Genomic DNA, 25,013 nt, shown 5'->3' on the forward strand with positions numbered 1-25,013 from the left:
TTTGTATTTTTAGTAGAGACGGGGTCTCACTCTTGCTCAGGCTGGTCTGGAACTCCTCAGCTCAAATGATCCACCCACCTTGGCTTCCCAGAGTGCTAGGATTACAGGCGTGAGCCACCGCGCCTGGCCTACACATTTTTTTAATTTCAGCAAATTATGGGGGAACAAATGTTTAGGCTACATATATTGCCCTTGCACCCCCTCCCCTCCCTGAGTCAGAACTTCAAGCGTGTCCATCCCACAGACAGTGTTCATCGCACTCATTATGTATGTATATGCCCAACCCCCCTCCCCCCTTCCATCTGCCCAAGACCCGATGAATGTTATTCCTATATGTGCACTTAGGTGTTGGTCAGTTAAAACCAATTTGATGCTGAGTACATGTGGTGCTTATTTTTCCATTCTTGGGATGTTTCACTTAGTAGAATGGGTCCCAGCTCTATCCAGGAAAATACAAGAGGTGCTATATCACCATTGTTTCTTATAGCTGAATAGTACTCCATGGTATACATGTACCACATTTTATTAATCCACTCATGGATTGATGGGCACTTCGTTTGTTTCCACATCTTTGCAATTGTGAATTGTGCTGCTATAAACATTCGAGTGCAGATGTCTTTTTTATAGAATGCCTTTTGTTCTTTTGGATAGTTGCCCAGTAATGGGATTGCTGGATCAAATGGTAGGTTTACTTGCATCTCTTTGAGGTATCTCCATATTGCTTTCCACAGAGGTTGCACTAGTTTGCAGTCCCACCAGCAGTGTATCAGTGTTCCTATCTCTCCACATCCACACCAACATTTATTGTTCTGGGACTTTTTGATAAAGGTCATTCTCACTGGAGATAGTGATATCTCCTTGTGCTTTTGATTTGCATTTCCCTGATGATTAGAGATGTTGAGCATTTTTTCATATGATTGTTGGCCATTGTTCTGTCTTATTTGAAAAGTTTCTGTTCATGTCCTTTGCCCACTTTTTGACAGGGTTGTTTGATTTTTTTTCTTGTTGATTTTCCTGAGTTCTAAATAAATTCCAGTTATCAGTCCTTTATAGGATGTGTACTATGTGAAAATTTTCTCTCATTCTGTAGGTTGTCTGTTTGCTCTTGTGATTGTGTCTTTGGCTGCACAGAAGCTTTTTAATTTGATCAGGTCCCATTTATTTATTTTTGTTGTTGCTGTGATTGCCTTTGGGGTCTTCTTCATAAATTCTTTGCCTAGGCCAATGTCTATAAGAATTTTTCCCACATTTTTTTCTAGAATTCTAATAGTTTCACACCTTAGGTTTAAGTCTGTTACCCACCGTGAGTTGTTTTTTGTGAGATGTGAAAGGTGTGGGTCCTGTTTCAGTCTTCTACATGTGGCTATCCAGTTTTCCCAGCACAATTTATTGAGTAAGGACTCTTTTCCCCAGTGTATGTTTTTGTCTGCTTTGTCAAAGATTAGATGGCTATATGAGATTGATTTTATATCTGGGTTCTCAGTTCTGTTCCACTGGTCAATGTCCCTGTTCTTGTGCCACTACCAAGCTGTTTTAATTACTATAGCCTTGTAGTATGAAGTCTGGTAAATTAATACTTCCCATGTTGTTCTTATTGCCTAGGATTGCTTTTGCTATATGGAGTCATCTCTGGTTCCATACGAAGTGTAAAATTATTTTTTCTGTATCTGTGAAAAATGCTGTTGGTATTTTAGTAGGGACTGCATTGAATCTGTAGATCATTTTGGGTAGTATAGACATTTTAACAACGTTGATTCTGCCGACCTATGAGCATGATATGGTTTTCCACCTATTTATGTCTTCTGCTATTTTCTTCTCCAGTGTTTCATAGTTCTTGTAGAGGTCTTTTACCTCCTTAGTTAAATACATTCCTAGATACTTTATTTTTTGTTGTTGCTATTGTGAAGAGTATTGAGTCTTTGATATGGTTCTCAGTTTGACTGTTATTGGCATATATGAATGCCTCTGATTTGTGTATATTGATTTTGTATCCTGAGACTTTACTGAATTCATTTATCAATTCCAGGAGTCTCTTGGTTGAATCCTTGGGGTTTTCTAAATACAATATCATATCATCAGCAAAGAATGAGAGTTTGATCTCTTCTGCCCCCATTTGGGGGCCCTTAATTCCGTTCTCATGTTTAATTGATATAGCAAGGACTTCCAGCACTATGTGGAATAGAAGTGGAGATAGTGGACAACTTTGTCTGGTTGCAGTTCTAAGTGGGAATGCTTTCAATTTTTCCCCATTCTGTATGATGTTGGTCGTGATATCATTTTTAGGTAAGCAGTGTGAGTCTCTTTGAATTCATCTTACTTAGAGTTTATTCAATTGCTTGAATTTTATATTCATGTTTTTCATCAAATTTTGGAATATTTCAGTCTTTATTTCTTCAAATAGTCTCTCTACCTCTTTATCTTTCCTTTCTCCTCCTGGGACTCCCACACTTCATATGTTGGTCCATTTTATGGTATCCTTAGGTCCCTTTAGCTAATCTACTTTTTTTCAATGTTATTTCTTTCCCTCTTTCCCTTGGACTCAATAATTTCCATTGTTCTATCTTCAAGTTTACCGATTCCTTCCCCTGCTTACTCAAATTTGGCTTTAACCTTTCTAGTGAAGTTTTGATTTCAATTATTGTACTTTTCAGTTCTAGAGTTTCTTTTTAGTTTCCTTTTAGTTTTTCCAGAGAAACTTTTTTTCATACTTTTTGTATTTTGTTCATTTTTTTTTTACTTTCTTCGTTTAATTTTTTTGAGCATATTTCTTTATTTCTTTGAACATCTTTAAGATAAGTGTTTTAAAGTCCTCCTCTATTAGATCTGTCATCAGGTCTGTTTAGGGGACAATTTGTTGATTTATTTATTTATTTTTTTACTTTGACCATACTTTACTGTTTATTCTTATTTTTTAAATTTTTCTTCTGCTGTTGAAAAGTGGACTTTTTAATCCAGTAATATAATAATTCTGGAAATCAGATTTTCTTCCTTCCCCAGATTTTGCTGTTTTTATTGTTTGCTTATTTTGTTATAGTTTTTATTTATTTTTCTTGATTGTTTCAGGCTGTTTATGTGCCACGTTCAACCTGAGGTATGAACTTAAGGTCTCCGGAGGTCTTTTCTGAGCTTGTGCCTTTCCGTGGATATGTGTGATCATGTTCTAATTTTCTCCTTATATAGAGTTGTTTTTGAATGTTCTAATCTTTAATGTCTGCTCCAAAAGGGAGAAAAAGAGAAAAACGAAGCAGGGAAAAAAGAACAGCAGCCCTTTAAATCCTCTGGAAGTCACTTTAGCAGGAGATAAAGGGGCCTGCAACAATGGGAGAAGGTACAAAAATAATGACTGCCTTCCTCTTGTATCTCTGTGATCAGAAGTATCAATCAGTTATCATAGCACAGATTTCCAATATTTGAAGGACAGGGTCCTTTGTGCCAACTCCTGCAAGCTGTGTGCATGTTGCTCCAGGAACACATGCCAAAACTGCCTGCCATGGGGCTGGGGGTGGAAGATAGGTAGCTACTAGTCTGCTATGAGCTGAAATTTAATGAAATTAACCACAATTTACCTTCCAAATCTTCCTCTGGAGGTTGTAAGTCTTCAATAGTTACATCAGATAGATTCTGCAGTGCAATTGTTGTCTAGATGGGGAGACAGATTCCTATTGCTTCCTACTCCATCATCTTCCTAGGATCCTCTACTCCAGCCAATACATTATTAAACAGCCTCACTGAAGTATCATTTATCAGAATTTATCCAACATAGGCGTACAATTCATTGGTTTTAGTTAATTTATATAATTGTGCAACAATCCCTACATCCAGCTTAATACATTACCCTTAAAATTTCCCTCTTGCCCATTTGTTCATACTCACTCCTAAGCAATACACTAACTTCCATGGATATTTACATCATACTCTAGGTTATAATCCAGTACTAATTTTTAAATTTCATTTTTCAAATTGTTTTAGTGTTGGCCATTGAGAGTTTTTCACTTGGCTCCTACATCTTTTGACCTGCCTCTGTCATTGTGGGTTTTTGTTTGTTTGGGTGCTTCTTGCTTTCTGGCACCACAAGATATTCTAGGTTCATCTTGTACATCTTCTGTCCCATTTCCTAGAATCAGCCATTTCTCCAAGGATCCTTGGTTTGTTTGAATGGAAGATGGTATTTAGAAACCAAGTTTTGTGGTTTTTGTTTGTTTATTGCTATTGGGATGTCACTGATTCTGGTCACATTAGCAGTCAAAGGAGATATATACACACACACCTATTACGCATAAATATTTATATTCACACTTACATATGCACATATATACATTTTTTATATCTATCTATATATCTACATTAAAAAGTATAAGCTCATAATCATACAAGTTGAATTCTCAGTATAAGGTTCATTCTAGTCCCCTACCTTTTCATATTTGCATTTTTTCTGATAGGAACATACCTTTTTCATGTTTTCCCTAATATATTTATACATATTTAGTCCTAGAAAGCACTTAGAATGTAAATTAAGTAGTTTCAGAATTCCTGACTCAAAACATTGTAAAAAATGTTTTTGTTAGAATTCAATATTTTTATTTCTTTTTTGCCTTAGCCTGAGTGTATAGGTAAAAATACTCTATTCAGAAGTTACTTGGATTTATTCATTTTTTCCCCCTTAAATGTGGGTAGATTATTTGTATAAGAAGCTTTGAGATTTTTCCTTGTCCTTAATTTAATTTAATTCCAGTTTTTAAGATATAAAACATGAAATGATTCTAATGTTCAAAATTATATAATGTAATGCTCAAAGAATTATTATTTTTCCATCTTTCTTTCTCATTCTCATTGCTTTCCCAACACCAATACAGTCTTGTTAGATTCTGGTAATCTTAATTTTAATTTTTTGCACAAATGAGCAGATACATGTACATTCTTTATATTCACTTCTTTGTTATGCAAAAGGTAGTGTCCTGTAGATGCTCTTTTCCACTGTCTTCCATTTAACACATTTCATGGGAATCCATTTATATGAGTTGTAGCAATCCACCTCATTCTTTTTTATTTTCTGGCAATTTGATTTATTAAGATAAATTAAATTTTCTTTTATGAAAATAATATGCACATATCACAAATTACTTAAAAAATACAGAGGAAAAAATCATGTAAAATACCAGTACCTAAAAATAATGTTCGGAACATTTCTTTCCAAAATTTTTAGTGTTTATAATATTTTTCACTGTTTTAAAACTATAAAGGTAATGGACATATAAATATTAAATTGATATATCAAACCTTTAAATGGAGGAAAATATGAAGAAGGAAAAGCATTACCTAGATTTCTCTTACCCAGAATCTGTCACATTTAATAACAGTCTTTCTATCTTTAATTATTTTTTATTTTGAAATAATTATAGCTTTATGAAAAGTTATAAAAACAGTTCATAGGTCCTGTGTATACTTCACCCAGCTTTCTCTAGTATCTATCACTATAGTACAATTTTTAAACCAAAAGTTGATATTGGTAGAGTATTATTTAGATTTTATCTGTCTTTACTTAAGCATGTGGGTGGGTGTGTAGGTGTGTATAGTTTTGTGCAATTATGTCACATGTGTAGATTCATGGAACTACTACCACATTCAAGATAGAGAACTATTCTATCACCAAAATGGAACTCCCTCATGGTATCACTTTGGTCTCATACCTCTCCCCCTGTGTCCCTAACCTCTGGTTCTAATCAATTCTCTATCTATATAATTCTGTCATTTGAAGAATGTTATAACACTGGAATTGTACATTACGTAACCTGTTCAGATTGGTTCTTGCTATGCAACACAATGTCCTCCAGATCCATTCAAGATGCTGCATGTGTACGGAGAGAAAGAAGGAGGAGAAAGAGGGACAGGTAGGGAGAGGGAGAGGGAGAGAGAGAGGAAGAGAGAATGTCTGAGGGCAAGCAAGCACGCAGGCTGAAAATTCAGATAAGAATTTATGTTGCAGTCTTGAGTATTAATTCTGCAGAACAGCAGGATGGAAACTCAGGGTTCATATGTTGCAGTCTTAAGGAGAATCCTGTCTTTTTTGAGAAAATTTCAGTTTTCATTCCTAAGGCCTTCAGCTGATTGTATGAATCCCATTCACAATAAGAAGGGCAATGTGCTTTGCTCAAAGTGTACTGATTTAAATGGTAATCTCATCTAAAAATACTTTTCACAGCAGTGTCTGAACTTGTGATTGGCCAAAAAAACAGGCACTATATACCTAGCCAAATTGACATACAAAATTAACCATAAAAAATGTACAGTTGCTCAGCACCATTTGTGGAAAAAGCTATTTTTTGCTTTTGCACCTTTGTTCAAAAACATTTGATCATATTTGTGTGAGTCTATTTCTGAGGTTTTCTATTCTGTTCTACTTATTTTGTGTCTCTCTGCCAGTATCAAATTGTGGATTACTGTAGCTATATAGGGAACCTTAATATTGGGTAGAGTTATTCCTCCCGTTTTATTCTTCCTTGTCAAAATTGTTTTAGCTAATGTCTGGCCTGTCCCTTCCCATATAAATTTAGAATAGGCTTCTCTTTGTTTACAAGTAACCTTGATGGAATTTTGATAGGAGTTGTATTAAAGCTAGATGAATTTGTAGAGAATTGACATCTTTACTATGTTGAGAATTCCAGTGCATGAACATAGTCAATTTCTCCATTTGTGAGTATGTTTTGATAACTATTATCATCATTTTGTATTCTTCATAAAACTAATCCTGTACATGACTTATTAAGTATGCACATATATTTTTCATTTTTTGAAGCAAGTATAAATGGTATTGTGTTCTTAAATTTTTGGTTTTGCTTGTTCATTGTTAGTATATACAATAAAAATGCAATTGATTTTTGTGTGTCGATCTTATATCCTGGAGTTTTATGGTAGGAATTTTATGGTAGATTCCTTGGGATTTTCTATGTAGACAATCATGTCATTTAGAAATATAGAACATTTTATTTTTTCCTTTTCAATCTGTATATCTTTTATTTATTTTTCTTGCTTTACTGCAGTGGCAAGAACTTGCAGTATGATGTTCAGTCAGAGTGGTGAGAGGGAACATCTTTGCCTTGTTCCTAATCTAAAAGGCATGTGTATTAGGTCTTTTATCATTACATATGATGTTAACTGTAGGTTTTTTGCATATGCCTTTTATTAAGTTGAGTTAATTGTCTTCTACTGCTAACTTTTTGAGAGGTTTTATCATAATTTTGTCTCAAATTTTGTTAAATGCTTGTTCCGTGTCAATTGATGTGGTCATATGTTTTTCTTCTTTAGTTTGTTGATATGTTGGATTACATCGATAGATTTTTTAATGTAGAACCAGCATTACATACCTGATATAAATGTCACTTGGTCTTGTTTTTGTATGTTGTTGCATTTAGTTTGCTAATGTTTTGAATGAATAATGAATAATTTTTGCAACTAAATTCATGAGAGATATTAATCTATAGTTTTCTTTGTTGCACTGTATTTCTCTGTTTTTGGCCATTTTATATGATCTTATCAAATGAGTTGAAAACTACTTCCACCTCTTCTATTTTCTAGAAGAGACTTGTGAAATTAATGTTAAGTTTTCTTTAAATGTTGGCAGAATTCTCCAGTGAAACCATCTGGGCCTTGACATTGTTTTCAGGAACTTTTAAACTATGAATTTAATTTCTTCAATTTTTCAAGGATCTTCAGGTTATAAAATTCTTCATGGTGAGTTTTGATCATTCATGGTTTTCTAGGAATTGGTCCATTTCTTTGAAGTTTTTGAATTTATTCATGTAAAGTTATTCATAGGATTCCCTTATCATCTCTTTAATGGTTATAGGATCTGGAGTGATAACTTCTATTTCATTTCCAGTATTGGTGCTTTGTGTCTTCTCTCTTTTTTTACTTTCAGTCTTTCTAGAAATGTATCAATTTTATAAAAATTTTCAAAAATACTAGCTTTTTGTTTCATTTGTTTTTTATTATTTTTCTATTTTCAAATGCATTGATTTCTGCTCTTATAATTGTTTCCTTTCTTTTGCTTTGCATTTAATTTCTTCTGCTTTTTCTCTAGTTTCTTGAGGTGTAGGAACTTAAATTCTTTGAGGCCTTTCCTCATTTGTAGCATCTAGTCTTACAAAGATCCCTGTCAGAACTGCTTTAGCCAAATCCCACATATTTTTCTATTACAGTTTCATTTTCTTTCAGTTCTATGTCTATTCTTATTTTCTTTGAAGTTTCTTCTTTGATACATGATTTATTAGTATATTATTTAATTTCAACATATTTAGAGAACTACCTGTTATCTTTGTTTTACTGATTTCAAGTTTGATTTTATTATTATCAGAGAACACAATCTCCAGAAATTTATTTAAAAATTGTTGAAGTTTGTTTTATGATAAAGAATATGATACATTTTGCTTCATGTTCCACGGGCACTTTCAGAAATGTGTATTGTGCTGTTATTGGGTGGAGGGATCTGTATATGTCAATTGAATCATGTCGTATTGTTCAGATCACCAATATCTGATGGTTTTCTGTATAGTTTCTGTAAATTGCTTAGAAAACAGTGGCAGAATCCCAATTATAATTGTGGATTTGTCTGTTTCTCCTTTCAACTCTATCTATTTTTGCTTCATGTGTTTTGAGGCTCTGTTGTTTGGAGTATACACATTTAAGATCATTATGTATTATTGTTGCAGTGATTCTTATATCATGACATAATGTCCTTCTTTATAGCAGCACAATTCACAATTGCAAAGATGTGGAAACAACCCAAATGCCCATCGATTCATGAGTGGATTAGTAAAATGTGGTATATGTATACCATGGAGTATTACTCAGCTATAAGAAATAACGGTGATAGTGAATCCCTTTTGTTCTCCTGGAGAGAGTTGGAACCCATTCTATTAAGTGAAGTATCCCAAGAATGGAAAAACAAGCACCACATGTACTCACCAGCAAATTGGTTTCCCTGATCATCACCTAAGTGCACATTTGGGAATAACACCAATTGGGTATCGGACAGAGGTGGGGGTGGGGGGAGGGGATGGGTGTATACCTACAGGAATTGTATTTATTATGTTATGAGACTCTGGGTCATATGTAAAGCTATTATTTTAGTTGGAAGTTGCCTTGTTTAAGTCTTTGCCTTCTTTTGAGAGCTGTGATTTCGAAGGCAGTTTAATTTTCAGAGGCTTTGCAGTGTCATTTTGTTTGCTTGGTTTATCTGTTGCCACTGAGACTCCCAGTGGTTGTTGCTGGTGCTACCTTGAAGGACAGAAGAAGTGTCCCCAAGCCAGGCCATAGCATGTCTCTCTATGGAGGAGGGGCGTCATGGTATTCCCCCACCTGGTTCCCCCAGCTGGTTCCCCCATCTCCCTCACTCCCACAGTTGCAGTTGCCCTGTGTCTCTGGATAGGGAAAGAGGTTTCAGACCTGCAAGTTCAAACAGGCCTCCTCCTGTGCTCGTCTATTTGTTATGTCTGCATCTCTCTTTCTGGTTCCATCCATCTAACCCTGTTACGTCTTTACATGCTATGAGCTTTCCCTGTCTAGCTGCTTAGTGTAGTTGGGCCCCTCTTCCAGTACCACTTGTCTATCTTGACACCTCCTAGAAGGGAAAAAGAGTCTCTGGACTCTTAGGCGTGTGGGGTTATAGGGTAAAAGGAGCTTCCCAGTCAGGTTGCTTGTTACAGCTGGGTCCCTTTTGGTGGTTCTGCCCACCTGTTCCTTTGTTGGGTGGGAGGAAAGTCTTAGGTCCTGAGTGGAAGGAGAAGGCCTCCCTTGGCCATCTACTAAAGTTCATGGCCTATCAAGAAGAGACCTTTTTCACTAAATGTGAGCTAGGAGCCTCTAAACCTAGAACACGTATCATAGAGCAAAAACCTATCTCTATGTTATTTTCATTTCATATATGGTAGTTTTCATTCTAGAAGTTCTGTTGTTTCATTTTTTATATCTTCTAATACTCCTCTCATTATGCCCATGCAGTCCCTTACATCTTTGAGTCTAAGGAGTATATTTCTAACAGCTGTTTTAACATTCTTGTCTGTTAATTCAATCAACTTCAAGATTAGTAAGTATGATTCTGTTGGATGATTTTTTAACCTGTGTATGGGCAACATTGTCTTTCTTCCTCACATTTAGCAACTTTTATTTTGTGATAAACTTTATGAATTTATTGTTGTTGAATGATTTTTTTACTTTAAAGAGAATTGGACTTTGTTATAGCAGGCAGTTAAGTTACTTGTAGATTATTCTGATCCTTTTGAGACTTGTTGAAAAAAAAGCTTAGAGGACTTTAAACTCTTTTTAGCATATAGAGTAAATTCTAGTCTAGGTTAGATTTGCTCCACTTCTAAATTGTGACACTTCGGGGGTCTCTACTGAATGTCCTATGCATTTAGCAAAGTCTATATATTAGTTCTGGTAGGACTTTGAATGAGTCCCAGCCCTGTGTGATTAAGAAATTGTCCTTCTTACAGAATCATGATAATTTTTCTTTCTCTAGAAATTCTTCTTGCTCAGTGTCATGGATGTTTGCCCTGTGCAAATGCAGATTGTCTTCAGTCAAAAGCACAAAGCAGCCCCTATACAGATTCATGGAACTTTTTCTCTATGTAGTTCCCTTCCACAGAATAGTCTTCACAGCAAATTCTAGCTTGCACAGCTTCCCAGCTTTCACAGACGCTGATCTCTGTCTGCTTTACTCAGCCAGAAAACTAGGATGCTTGGATTATTCATCTGTATACCATAACAACTGCATTCCAGCAGAGAGCCCGGATGCTAGGAGGGCTCACCTCATTGTTTCCTTTTTCCTCAGAGATCATAGTCTTGTACTGACTATTGTCCAATATCTAAAAATAGTTGTTTCCTATACTTTGCTCAGTTTTCTAGTTCTTTTATGGTAGAAGTGTAACTGTGGACCCTGTTAATGTATCCTGGCTAGAAACAGAAGTCCTCAAAAAATTCTTTTCGAGCCTATATAAATAAATAACTGCTTTGCCATGAAAAATTCCAGAGAAATAGAGAATCAGCCACATTAAATTTCTGGTGCCACTTTGGGAATCACCCCTACAAGCCTAGAAAAGACACTTCTATGTTTACAGACCAGGGGAAAAATCGTCGGGCAAAGAAGTTTGTTCGACTCTGGGCTGGTGATCACACTTAGGCATTTCAATCGGGCCTTGAAAACTCTCAACACTGTAAAAAACGTGACCACTATATAAACATAAATTGATTCATTAATGAGGGAATCAGTTTGTAAGCATTGGAAGAACTGTATATTTAGAGGCATTTAGAAAAAGAATGTAATACAACTGCTGTGCTCAATGCAAAACCTGCTAATGTCCTATAGAGCAATAAAACCATAATTTTGAGGTTATCCTTTCAATTGGACAAAAATCACTTACATAACTGCCAGACAAAATTTACGTGGTAACACAAAACTTCACAAAATCTAGGCTCTTATCAGTAGTAACTAGCAAGTTAAACAAAATTATAATGTATTTCTTCAGATAATTAAATAATCTTTAGGTGGGTCTTACGTGGGCCTCTTAAAGAATGTTCGAATGTGACATTGAAAAGACATTTTCTCTATTTATTTAAAAGTTGTGAATACTGTATCAGCAGTATTTGATATCAGTGATCTCCATACTTCTTTTTAACAGCAATGTTACTTTAAAATAATTTTTATACATAGCATTTTTGATATTCTGACATATGTAATCCTGTGATTTTGCATAGACAAGATCTGAAGATCTCAGATGAATGATAGTAAGATGTGATCAAGCATTTTTTAATATAGCTTGCTTTTGCAATAATGTTTTTTGAATGGATATTCATTGTTTCCATAGAAAAGCCAAGTTTATACTGATTTTTGCTTTTTATAATGGACTCTTATTTATTTCTTATTGGTAGATGAATATTTTAATTAAGTTGAATATTATTAGAATATTGTATCCTGCTGTAATATAATGCATATTGTGGTTATCATATATGTAATATTATATATGAGAATAAGAAACAGTATTAACAATTAATATGACATAATGTAATTACACAGTATTAGAAATTTCTAATGTTCTATAAATTAATAATATATTTAATAACATTTTAATGCTCTAATTGGTTTAAGTTAAGAGGAACTATGTAAAGTTAAATTAACATATTTTTTGAGAGAAATTTTCTGGGTGTGCTTGCTAAATACAAATTTATTTCTATATAGTAACATTTTGATAATGCCATATAAGAAAAAAGATTATCTGTAACTTCTTGCTCATTTTGAAACATACAGAACACAAGTATGATGTGAAGTTTTCCTTCTTGGGATCTAAATTATATTAGCTCAAATCTCTATTCCAGAGTCCTGACTCTCCTGATTCTGAATATCCTGTTATTATTATATCCAAAGACAAAACTTAGCCAAAATATAAAATGTTTTCACAAAATATTAAATTTACTGAAATTTTGTACATAAACTTATGCCATAAATTGGAACAATGTAAATTCCCACGTTAAGCATTCCTTTCTTAGAGGGCTTTTTAGCTATCTCAACACCGAGAGTCTCTCATTGTCCCAATACCTCCTATAATTATATGTTATCCTGTCTTCTCTCTTTCTCCTCATTTTGTCACATAGAACAGTAAACTGTCTTCCTTTGCTGCTCATACTCATGATGTTAAAGACCTCACTCCTCTACCCTCCAGTTTTCATAATCATTGCCCTGGACCCTGCCCCCAAAGATTTCATCAGAATGGTCTCAGTGGAGTCCAGGCATGGGCATTTTTTAAATGTTCCTCAGATAATTCTTAAACTCAGTGAACTAATCAAATTAATTTTTCCAGCTATTGATATAGTTTTTCCAGCTATTTTCTAAGGGGACTTCTGGTATTAGGTGGTAAGAAAATAACACTTCCAGCTCCTTACATATGATTACATCTTTACAACCTGACTATACATAGTTTATTTCACAATTTTTCATGTAGTCACAATTATTATTCTTTTCATTGTATACTCATGGATTTTTCTGCCAATTCTGGGTAATATGAATTCTGGGATATTCTTGAATTTTTGTAACATGTTATTTGTGAACACATTTTGGCTGACTTTATTTTTCACTTCTTTTTGCTTTGTTTTCAGTATTGCTGGAGATATGACTGTAAAGAAGTTCGATTCCTAATCAACTATAAAGCGTGCGATAGTGCTACAAATTGTAATGGTCATGGAGTAAGTAACTGCCATGCCTATTTTAAGCAGCATACTTTTAACAATTCAATAAACAATTTGGGGTTTTAAATAATGAATTTTTTTGCATTATCTTGATATTTGGTATCATTTTACAGTCTGTAACTTATAATTTTGATCTTGCCTTCTTAAGAAACTTGCTGAACTATTTACTAGAGAAGATAAAGAGAAAACATTTAAGATGATTCTGGATGTATAAAACGTTTGGTAAATATGTGAGGTGGAGGTGCTGTAAGTGCCAGAAGAGCTTATGTCACCATTTAACCAAAATAATTTTTTTTTTTTTTTAGTCAGAATCTCGCTCTGTTGCCCAGGCTACAGTGAGTGCTGTGGCGTCAGCCTAGCTCACAGCAACCTCAAACTCCTGGGCTCAAGCGATCCTCCTGCCTCAGCTTCCCGAGTAGCTGAGACTACAGGCATGTGCCACCATGCCCGGCTAATTTTTTCTATTTGTAGTAGAGATAGGGTCTTGCTCTTGCTCAAGCTGGTCTCGAACTCCTGACCTCGAGCAATCCACCTGCTTCTGCCTCCCAGAGTGCTAGGATTACAGGCGTAAGCCACCGCACCCGGCCAAAATAATCTTATTTTTACATAGAGAAGGCAGAAACTGGTAAATAAAGGTCATTAGCATTTTCTTGCCAGTCTTGCTAGTTAATTTAGAGTCTGGGCTGTTCTGTGAAGCTAGCAAGTAGATGATAATTAGTGGCATGTTACTGGTAATTGCAAGGTATTTGGGTCTGGCTGTGGGGGGAGTTGAAATTTTTTTTTTTTTTAAGAAATTGATTTGGGGCCGGGCGCGGTGGCTCACGCCTGTAATCCTAGCACTCTGGGAGGCCGAGGCGGGCGGATAGCTCAAGGTCAGGAGTTCGAGACCAGCCTGAGCAAGAGCGAGACCCCATCTCTACTAAAAATAGAAAGAAATTATCTGGCCAACTAAAAATATATATAGAAAAAATTAGCCGGGCATGGTGGCACATGCCTGTAGTCCCAGCTACTCGGGAGGCTGAGGCAGTAGGATTGCTTGAGCCCAGGAGTTTGAGGTTGCTGTGAGCTAGGCTGATGCCACGGCACTCTAGCCTGGGTAACAGAGCGAGACTCTGTCTCAAAAAAAATAAAAAAATAAAAAAAATAAAAAAAAAAAAGAAATTGATTTGGCAACAGAAACTAGATGTATTTATTTTCCAAAATACGGACACGTGCAAGGGAAAAGTTGATGAATTTGTCTGTTTAAGATAAATTATCTAGAATGAGACACCCTATGGAATAACTTTAGATTATTCATTGATCTCCACTGAAAGCCATCTTTGTACAAAAATTATTTCTTTTTTTTATTATTGTAGATTTGCAACAATCTTAACCATTGCCATTGTGAGAAGGGGTTTGCTCCTCCTGATTGCGAACCACAGAAGGAAGGATTTGGAAGTATCGATGATGGACACAAGATTAAGACTCGTTAGTATCTTTAAAATTTTATTAATTAACTACCATATTTAAGAGAATAAATTATAGGTTTCAAACTAGATTGCAAGGCAACTAATGTCAACAAACATGCCTTTATTTTACTTGGAAGAGTTCAAAAAAATCTGACAATGTAAGTTTCTACTGTTCTTTCTACATCAGCATTGACATTGTTTACTGAGAAAAAGTGTATCCGATGTTAGATAATTTTTTAAGTAGAAATTTCAGTGCATATAACTTGACCAGTCAACTTAAATTGACCATTTGGATTGCCTTGTATATTCTAGTTTATAAGAGTGTCAGTAGTCATTGTTATATTAATGTCTTTGAAATCTTTCAGGCTATCTTTTTTCCTATTTATTTCATAGTTAGTTGTCTTTCTCCTGGATTGCAAGGACTCCATGCTAATATTTTGGAATATACTCTTTGTAACTTTACTCTGGTGTTCCTGAGTAGTATTTTGAGATCAAGCAGGCCTGGATGAGACAGGGAACAACAGGAAGGGGGTGCATCCCCTGGTTCTAGAAGGTATGGAGCCTACACCAAATAACTGGGAGCATAGGCAGCCCGTCCACCCTATAACCCCTTTTTTTGTGACTTTGCAAGAAAGTTGTGAAACTCCTGGGCAGACTTATCTGTAGCTTGGCTGCTACATGGGATGCATACCTAGGATGACCAAAGTTTTAGAGAGACAACACACAGCCATATCAAAGTACGTATCAGAACAAAAAAAGTATAACAATTTAATATATAACATATACCTATACACCTATATTATTATTTTCATATGAAAATGTGAAAAATAGATGTTTCTTTGAAGTATATATTATTCTGTATTATTTACTTCTTGGTTGCTTAAATGCTATTATTTAAAAAAAAACAATAGGACCAGTTAACAGTGTCAATTAATAATAGTTTATAGTATAATTAAAGAAATGCTATGTTTGAGAAAAATACAACAATATTTTATAACAAGAAACCGAAAGTTCTTATACAGAATTTATTTTAACTCTTTTTAAAAACTCTTTAGTGGATAAATTTTGAAGCCTGTCTTTACTATATATTCTTAAGGTACACAAATACAAGACTTTAAAAGAAGAACATAAATATAATAGGCATAATTAAAGAGATATTTCCCATATTTAATAAAAAATGACATGTTTCTTTGTGACCCTTGATGCAGATTATCAGAAATTTTATACTCTTTCTGTTTTGTTTTCCAATTATATTTCTCTGAACTACCTGCAGCTTTTCAGACATTCTTTTATGTAGCAGCAACACTGAATAAAACCAAATGTAAATTCATTTTGACTTGCAGCTCTACTCGTTATCAAGCCCACAGGATATAGAATGTGTCCAGTGTGATGGCATCAAACTAAATAACTTCTGAACAAAAGCGTTACAGCTTGGATAGTTGGGATTTTACTTACTCAAAACAGCAGAGTTTTAGATTTGTAGGAATTATTTTGCAGTTGTCCCCAAATGTTCACCCCTGTTGTATCTACATGCTTGTTCTGCTAGACCAGCTGTTTGTCAATCATGTTCTTTGCATCTATAACTATGTCTAGGCTATCCATATCTAAAATAGTCATTATTTGTAAATACTTCAAAGTGCCTTGGCTGTCATCATAAGTTAAATCTCTCAGGGAATGTGGTCTTTAAACACAGAGGTAATTTGAATTTATGATATCTAAGTTGAATTCCACGTACATTACAGTTTTAATAAAGAAACTGAGAAAGTGCTGTTTAACCCACTTGTCCTTTTTCTGGTGGCGGTTTTGGAGTCCTAAAATAGTCATATTTCTAAATATATTAGTCATTCTGATTGCATGAGTTGTTATAACCTACACATGACATTGGGTTATGCAGGTTCATCCTTTTCTGGGGACCTTATGGCCTCCTCACAGATCACCAAACTGTTTTGAAGAAACAACATATAAATTTCTGTTTGACTGTAAGTCTGTTTTCTACTGCCATCCTCAATGTACCTCAAAATTAGAAAGGAACACCCTTCTTGACTCACATGTTAAAAATAAGATTTTATGGCAGGCCAATATTTTAAAATATTTACTATGGCTGATGACAGTGATAGCCACCTTGTACATGTACATGATCTACATTTCCATTTTATCAAGTAAAAAAAAACTGAGTAAGTGCTTCTGTACATTTTGAATAAACTAAAAGTGACCAAAAGCTTTCATTATGAAAGCCTCTATATCACAGGAAAGCATAACATACCCACTTTAGTGTAGTGTACAAGCTCTGCAGAACACGTAGCAGGTGACATCTTTTCTTTGGTAAGATGTTTACAGAGTGAGTGGAAGTTGCAAAAATTTACGTTTCCACTATTTGCTGAATATGCATATAACTGAGCAAAGTCTACTTTGTATTTGCTCAAGATAGCAGAAATATTTTATGTTTTCTGCAGTTTTAATTAAAAGCTCCATAGGAATTAAAAAGGTTTTTCAAAACTCCATTTTTGAGCCAAAATTACCTAAGAGCTAGGGGCAGTATGTTGCTGCTGTCCTCACTTGATAAGATCTAAGAGGAATCACTGCTACACTGTGAGAGGCAATACAACTGTTACCAAATTTCTACTTTCTTCTCCTATAGGACATTTTAGTTGCAATCTGTGAATCAGGAAATGTAACTTCACTCAGTTTCATGTAGCAATCAAGGGAATGAATGATAGGGTAGTACATGTTTGTTCCTGATGTGTATCCAAGCTAACTCAGCAGTAGCTATTTTGTCAGAACACTGGTGTCTTTCTGGGAGAAAAAAAAGTTTTTTTAACTTGGGAGACCAACACAATGTGATTGATTTAGAAGTACTTGCCTGTTTCATTCCAGACGTTTGAGATTCACTTCCCATATGTGCTTTCATGGCCCCTCCTCCACCATGCCCAATTCCAAATGATGTGTTTGGCATATTGTACAATTTACTCTCCATCTGTTATTAAAATAGTACATTCATTTAGCCTTCTTGTTCAGTGTGTCTGGGTTACGCTAGTGTTAGTATTGTAATTGTTCTCATTTTCATTATCCAAGCTTAGAAAGCACAGTTATGATATCTCTAATATGAAATATTACACTAGCACTCTCTTGACACAAAGCACAACAGTTATTCCACAGTATAAGTCAAGGATGGACTGGTAACACTCATGATTTCAACACCCTTTAATTGTGCATTTAAGTCACCTCACTCAGGGTGAACTGCAGACCATAGTAACCAACATCAGCAGTGACAGGGGAAAATAACCCAAAACAAACAGCAACAGCGACTATAGAAGGTGGGCAATCCATGCTTTATTCATTTGACACCCAAACAGTGTTGCTTTTAGTCTCTATTTTTTTCATCTTCGTATGGATTTTGTTCTTGTCCCCCAACCTTCCACGCCAGTTGCCAAGAACCAGAAATTTTCCCACCCCAGTGAGGGATTCAGCAGTGCGTGAGACTTTCAGGACTGCAACTAGGACAAGACCCTTCTCAGAGCTGCGCAGTTGCTGCAGCTGCCCCGGGTCTCCAGGCTGTCAGAATGGCGCCCAGCTCAAGCTGCCCTAGGCTCATGTGCCTGTGGGATTTCACGTGGGTTCCCTTTCTAGACCAACGTTTCTGGTCTCTGTGCAATCTCCAAGAAGCTCCCACACAGGCTTGAAACTGGTGTGGATCAGTGTCTTGTAGCCAAGATCATAAAGGCTCGTTTTGAGAGTGGAGCCCTGGAGGCATCTCCCTTACTGTTTCTCCACATCCAGGAGCCTGGCACGTCGTGCCGAATCCTCTCCTAACCCACTTTTTGTGCTTCCCGTCACTTCCCTGGTGAATGCTAGCGTTCTCTCCTAGATGATCTGTTTGAAATTGAAAATGGGGTCCCACCCTTTGAAACCAAGAAGGCCATTTTATCCCTTTAGTTTGTGGTGGCAGTGGCGGTCATGATCATCTTCGAATCACCTTAGGGATCGTTATTTTTTCTTGAAAGATAAAGCATGTTCATAGCCAAATAGCTCTGTTGCCCCTTCCTATTCCCTTGGGTTCAAACTGGCAGTGTCTCTGCCAGTGTAATTTTAGTTATGCCAGTATAATCCCATATTCCTGGTTTCTGCTGAGATGGCAGATTAAATCCATGATTCACATCCACAATCTCTTTATCAAATGGTTTTCTAGCCATACCCTTGGTATTCTCTCCAGAACATGTTTTCTCATTTTTTAAGATACAGATAGGCTGAGAATTTCCGCTTAACAAGTACTTCTTTAATCCATCTCTCACCTCTTCCATTTTACCATAAGCAGTCAGGAGGACGCAGACCACACCTTCAACATTTTGCTTAGAAATCTCCTCAGCGAATTATCCAACTTCTGGGCTTGTGGATTCTATCTTCCACAAAATATTAGAATACAATTTAGCCAAGTCTTTGCTACTTTGTAACAAGAATCATCTTTTCTTTATTGTCTAATAAAATGTTCCTTATTTCTGTCTAAGACATCACCAGAAGCACATTTAATGCTCACATTTCTACCAACATTCTGCTCATTATTATGTATTCTCTAAGAAGGTGGAAGCTTTCTCTCTTCTCTTTTTGAGCCCTCACCAGAATCACCTTTAACATCTGTATTTCTGTAAACATTCCCTTTATCATAATCTAGGCATTTTCTGGCATGTGCCTTAAAATTATTCCAGTCTCTTCCCACTACCCAGCTCCAAAGTCTCTTCCACATTTTTAGGTATTTGTTGAAGGAGAACCAACTTCTTGGTACCAAAATCTGTATTAGTCATGGTTCTCCAGAGTAACAGAATAATAGGAGATATATATATATATATATATACACATACACATACACATGTATATATATATACATATATATATACACACATATATATATAAATCATTATGTGGTGGAAGGTTAAGAACTAAAAAACCCAATAAAACACTAGTAACAACCCATTTTATATATTAATTTGGTGTGTCAGTTTTTATTATATTCATTATATGTCTATATAATCTATACATGAAATGTCTAATGTTTGAGAATAATGTTGGTATGCTCTCCACCTTTTCATTTGCTTACGAAAATCTCAGACATAATTTACAATTGATATCTTCCATTCTAGCTAAAAGTTCTTTGGAGGAAAGACAAGTCACTCCTCACAAGTACAAGTTTCAACTCATTTTCTACATTTTTATGCCTGTGCTTGTTATTATTATGGCTGTTTTAATAAAACAGAAAAAAATAAGAGAGCGCTGCTACAGACAGGAAAGTGAAAGTGAGAGGTATGTATTATATTTACACATAAATACACATACATGCATATATTTACTCTTATTACAGTAAGACAAGCAAAAAGTATCCATGTTTCATTGGGAATAACCTAAGACAATAGGTAAGGCAATGTAAGGAGAGGCCCCAGGACACATTTTACACCATTTAACATGCCCTTGTTTTTTGTTTTGATGTTTTTTCTAGTTTTACTCCTTACTAAAACCACTCTGTTTAACATCAGTATCACGGTAGGAGGAGACATGGCTGCCAATGATATTTTGGAGGTTTATTTAGCTTCTTAGTTCACTGACTCTGTCAAAATAGTCATATTGTTCACAAGCTTCATGAGAATTAGATGACACACTGCATTTCAAGGGAACTTTCAAAAAATAAATTTATTAGATACAGATTTTTAAGTCAGTTGTAAACACCTTTATTAGAACACCTTTCTCAAATAAAGACAATATCTATGAAACTGCTTTCACAATATTTATTCTCCTAAGTATTGATATTGGTGATCTGTAAAGTCATTATTTAACTAAAAATTATATGTATTAATAATGCCAGATTAAGGAGACAGGAGATAGCATTGTGTAGTAGGAAGAAAATCACATTTAGCTTCAGAAAACCTGCATCTTGCACGTAAAACTGTGATATCTTGAGCAAGTGATTTAATTTTTATGTACTTAAAATTATTCTATATAGCTCCTTAGAATGAGAGATAATAGCTTTCCAATGTAGGAGAACTTTTGTGTACATCAGTTTAATGAATGAAACCACCATATTATCTGTAATCAGTTATACAAATATTTAAACATTATACTGAGCCTCTTATTTATAATTTGCAATATTTCACCACAAAAGTATTAGCATCTAGTTTTTACCTTTCAAGAATTGATGAGAAGAGAAATCATGAGTATATTTTCTGAGGAGAAAAAAATATAAAAGACTATATAGAAAACTGAAATTTTTGAGTGCTACTTTATGATTTGGCTTAATTTGACCTGAGAAATTAGGGATATCATAGAATAAGGGGACCACCTGCCCAAATGTGGGCTTACACCATCAATACTTTAAGTGTAAAATGAAGATAAGAAGAGTCACTTAGCAAAGCAAAGTAGCTGATGGCATTTGTTCTAATATAGAGATAATACCTGTTTTGTGGTATTTTATGTTGTTAAAAAGAGACATTTATTTATTTGAATCATAATGTTTCCTTGAAGAACATTTTTCATTCAGTCATTTAATTGTTCAAGATTTTAAATTTTCTTCAATTTAAAACAAATTTTATCAATTTTATAGTTCTGTGTCAGAAGAAAGCAACAGTAACAGCAACTTATCCTCCAAGCAAAGGTGAGTGTAGAACAGTGTTTAATCATTTTGTGTTGTATGTTTTCATCAGTGGTTAGGAGCTTCAGCCCCCCTCAGTTTTTGTTTTGCTTGTTCCCACATAAACATTTCCTAACTCTGGCCCAGACTGTGGGAACCACAGGGGCCAGTAGGTCCCAGGGGATATGCAAGACTCCAGAGCTTGTATATTCCAGGTGGATTGCCTTCTGGAGAGAGGGACAGAGATGACCAGAGTTCTAGCTTTCCTCCATCCAGACTCTTTTCCTCCCCCACCCCTCCCCCTGGCCACTGCTGCCGAGAGGGACAATTGAGCCAAGACTCTCAGAAGCAGTTGCTCTCCCTCTGTTGGTGCACCCACCAGTATCGAGGCTTCCACAGAGAGTGGGGCTCACACCTTTCCTCTTAAAGATCTGCAGTGGACCAAGGGATGCTTGGACTATGAGCTCTCTGGTCACCGGCCCTCCCAGGTGCTGCTCACCTGGCTGTTCCAGCAAGACACACTCCGAAGTGGAAAGACACCAAACCTGCTTGAGCACTCAATGAGCAACTCGGGACCAGCACAGTTCTCCCTGGCATGGTCAGGGATTGAACTTGGGGGACTCGGGGACTGCCCCACAGGCCAGATCCCATAACCCCAGGTGTGGATCATGTTGCTTGTGGGAGATTTGTGAACTGATGTCAGGAGGCATTAGAGCCCATGTAGGCAGAACTGAGAGGAGAGTGAAGTGTGGGCCCCAGTCACAGTACACTCGTGGAGCACCCCTCCCCCCACAGGAAAGCTGTGCTCTCAGCCCAGGGTGAGATCTTGAACAGGGAAGCTCTCAGCCCACAGCACCATTGCTTATGAGCTCAGCTAGTTTGAGCTCCTGCCTACAGCCATGTGTGGGAAAGAGAACACAGGGCAGAGGAGGGGGAAGAAGAGTGATGCCCTCTCCTGGCAGCCTGGTTGTGAGTCTCAGACGGCCCTCCTGCCACAGGCAGAATTTCTGGCTTGGAGGGGCTGCTTCAGCAAATCCCTGGTGAATTTTCCCAATGGCCTGGGAGTGGACCCTTGGCCCCTGCCAAGACAGCAACCTTACTGGCTTTTGTGGAGCCTGAAGGAAGGCTCACTCAACCCAGCCCTACCCAGCCAAACTCTTCCCTCCACTTTGCTGTGATGGAGAATAAGGACTCACCTGGAAATTCCAGGGCCTCACTCACTGCCTGGGAAATTCAAGTGCTTCTCCTGAGGGACTAGAGTTGGTCACAGGTTCCAAAAAAAGTAATACTGCAGCTGGTTATTTCTGGCAAGTGCCACCTATTTGTGTGGAGGACAACTTGTATAGGCTTTTAAAACATTTACTGACTCAATCATACAAGGCATGGCTGATTCTTACCCAAAAGCACCACCTGCTGTCTCAGAGATTAAACTGGGTGTCCCAATATAATAAACACTGTTAAGACCACGGGGTTGGGTAAAAAGGAAGAATTTCAAAGAACCCCATCTTCCCTCATCAACAAGAGGCAGGTAGTCTGCCGACACACATAGCACACCACCACTACAGCCTACAGATAACTAGAAACTGAAAAAAGGACAATGCTAAAGATATCTATAACTAAGGCATCCATTCAGAAACTAGACACCCATCAAAGTGCCAATAAGCAAAGCCAGCGGATCTTCGTCCATATGTGCCTCAGACATACCCTTAAGAGTGAGGGGTGCTTGGGTTGTTTCCTCGTCTTTGCAATTGTGAAGTGGATTAATAAAATGTGGTATATGTATACCATGGAGTACTACTCAGCTATAGGAAGCAATGGTGATATAGCACCTCTTGTATTTTCCTGGATAGAGCTGGAACCCATTCTACTAAGTGAAGTATCCCGAGAATGGAAAAATAAGCACCACGTGTACTCACCAGCAAATTGGTTTCACTGATCATCACCTAAGAGCACATTTAGGAATAACACTAATCAGGTGTCAGGCAGATGTGGGGGGGATGGGTGTATACATATATAATGAGTGTGATGCGCACCATCTAGGGGATGGACACTCTTGAAACTCTGATTGGGGGGGCAAGGGCAATATATGTAACCTAAACATTTGTACCCCCATAATATGCTGAAATAAAAAATAAAAATAAAACTACCACAAACATTTGTTTACAAAAAAAAAAAAAGTGAGGGGTAGGGGAAACTCCGTCCAAACAAAAGAAAATCCAAAAGAAATTACGGCTACGCCAGATGAAAAGGAATCAGCACAAGAACTCTCGAACATGAAAAATCAGAGTGAAAGGACACCCCCAAAGGGGCATGCCAGCTCTGTAGCAATAGATCACAACCAAAATAAAAATATTGAAATGTCAGATAAAGAATTCCAAATAAGGACTGTAAGGAAGCTCAATGAAATCCAAGAGAAAATGGAAAACTAGCTCAAAGAAACCAGGAAAAATATTCAGGAAATGAATGAAAAATTTACTATAGAGATTGACATATTAAAAAAAAAAGAAATTCTGGAAATGAAAAAATTAATTTAAGGAAATACAAAACATGGGGGAAAGCTTTAAGAATAGACCAGGCAGAAGAAAGAATTTCAGAACTTGCAGATAACTCTTTTGAATTAACCCAGTCATTCAAAAATAAAGAACAAATGATCAAGAGGAATGAACAAAGCCTTTGAGAAATATGGAATTATGTGAAATGGCCAAATATAAGAATCATAGGCATCTCTGGAGGGTGAAGAAGAAAAAGCACAAGGGCTACAAAACCTATTTGAGGGAATAATATAGAGGAAAACTTCCCTGGTCTTGTTACACATCTAGATATAAGAAGCTCAACTAACACCTGGGAGATTCATCACAAAGAGGCAATCACCAAGACAGATGACACAAACAAGTGAAAAAACATCATGCTCACTGATCAGTAGAATCGACATTGTTAAAATGTTTGGACTACCCAAAAGTATTTACCAATGCAATGCAATACCCCTCAAAATACCAATATTGTATTTCTCAGATCTAGAGAAAATAATTCTATGCTTCATTTGGAAAAAGAAAAACGTCTGAGTATTCAAAGCAATCTTAAGCACAAAGAACAAATCTGGAGGCATCACAATCCTAGGCCCCAAACTATACTATTAATAGAAGGGTATATAGTAACCAAAACAGCATGGACTTGCCACAAAAATAGAGACATGGACCAATGTAGCAGAACAGAGAACCCAGATATAAAACCACCTACCTACAGCTAACTAATCTTTGCCAAAGCAGACAACAACATACACTGGGGAGAAGCCCTATTCAAAAAACAGTGCTGGGAAAATTGGGTTGCCACATGCAGAAGAATAAACAGGACCCCTATCTCTCACCACTCACAAAAATGAATTAAGGATGAATAAAAGACTTACATGTAAGGCATGAAACCATAAGAATTCTAGAAGAAAATGTAGTAAAAACTCTTCTAGGTATTGTCCTAGGGAAAGAATTTATGACTCAGATCCCAAAGGCAGTTACAGCAACAACAAAAATAAATGAATGCGACTTGATTAAATTAAAAAAGCTTCTGCACAGGTAAGGAAATAATCAACAGAGCAAATAAACAACCTACAAAATTGTATAAAATATTCGGAAACTATCCATCTGAATATTTTATCTGGCTAATACCCAGTATCTATGAAGAACTCAAACAAATCAGCAACAAAGAAAGAAAAAGACAACCCCATT

General features: G+C 36.2%; 1 protein-coding gene across 1 annotated transcript in view; it reads left to right on the plus strand.

Annotated features, from left to right (window-relative positions):
• The window catches only part of LOC138393671 (disintegrin and metalloproteinase domain-containing protein 5-like), a 99,074-nt gene extending 77,127 nt beyond the window's left edge, over nucleotides 1-21,947 (plus strand). The window contains exons 18-22 of the mRNA XM_069485050.1: nucleotides 13,147-13,233; nucleotides 14,592-14,703; nucleotides 19,817-19,976; nucleotides 21,268-21,318; nucleotides 21,677-21,947. Of these exons, the coding sequence (XP_069341151.1) occupies nucleotides 13,147-13,233; nucleotides 14,592-14,703; nucleotides 19,817-19,976; nucleotides 21,268-21,318; nucleotides 21,677-21,947 (681 nt within the window). The remainder of the gene's footprint in view (nucleotides 1-13,146; nucleotides 13,234-14,591; nucleotides 14,704-19,816; nucleotides 19,977-21,267; nucleotides 21,319-21,676) is intronic.
• Nucleotides 21,948-25,013: the final 3,066 nt, after the last annotated feature.

This window comes from Eulemur rufifrons, chromosome 12, assembly GCF_041146395.1.
Source record: "Eulemur rufifrons isolate Redbay chromosome 12, OSU_ERuf_1, whole genome shotgun sequence".
Lineage (NCBI taxonomy): Eukaryota > Metazoa > Chordata > Mammalia > Primates > Lemuridae > Eulemur > Eulemur rufifrons.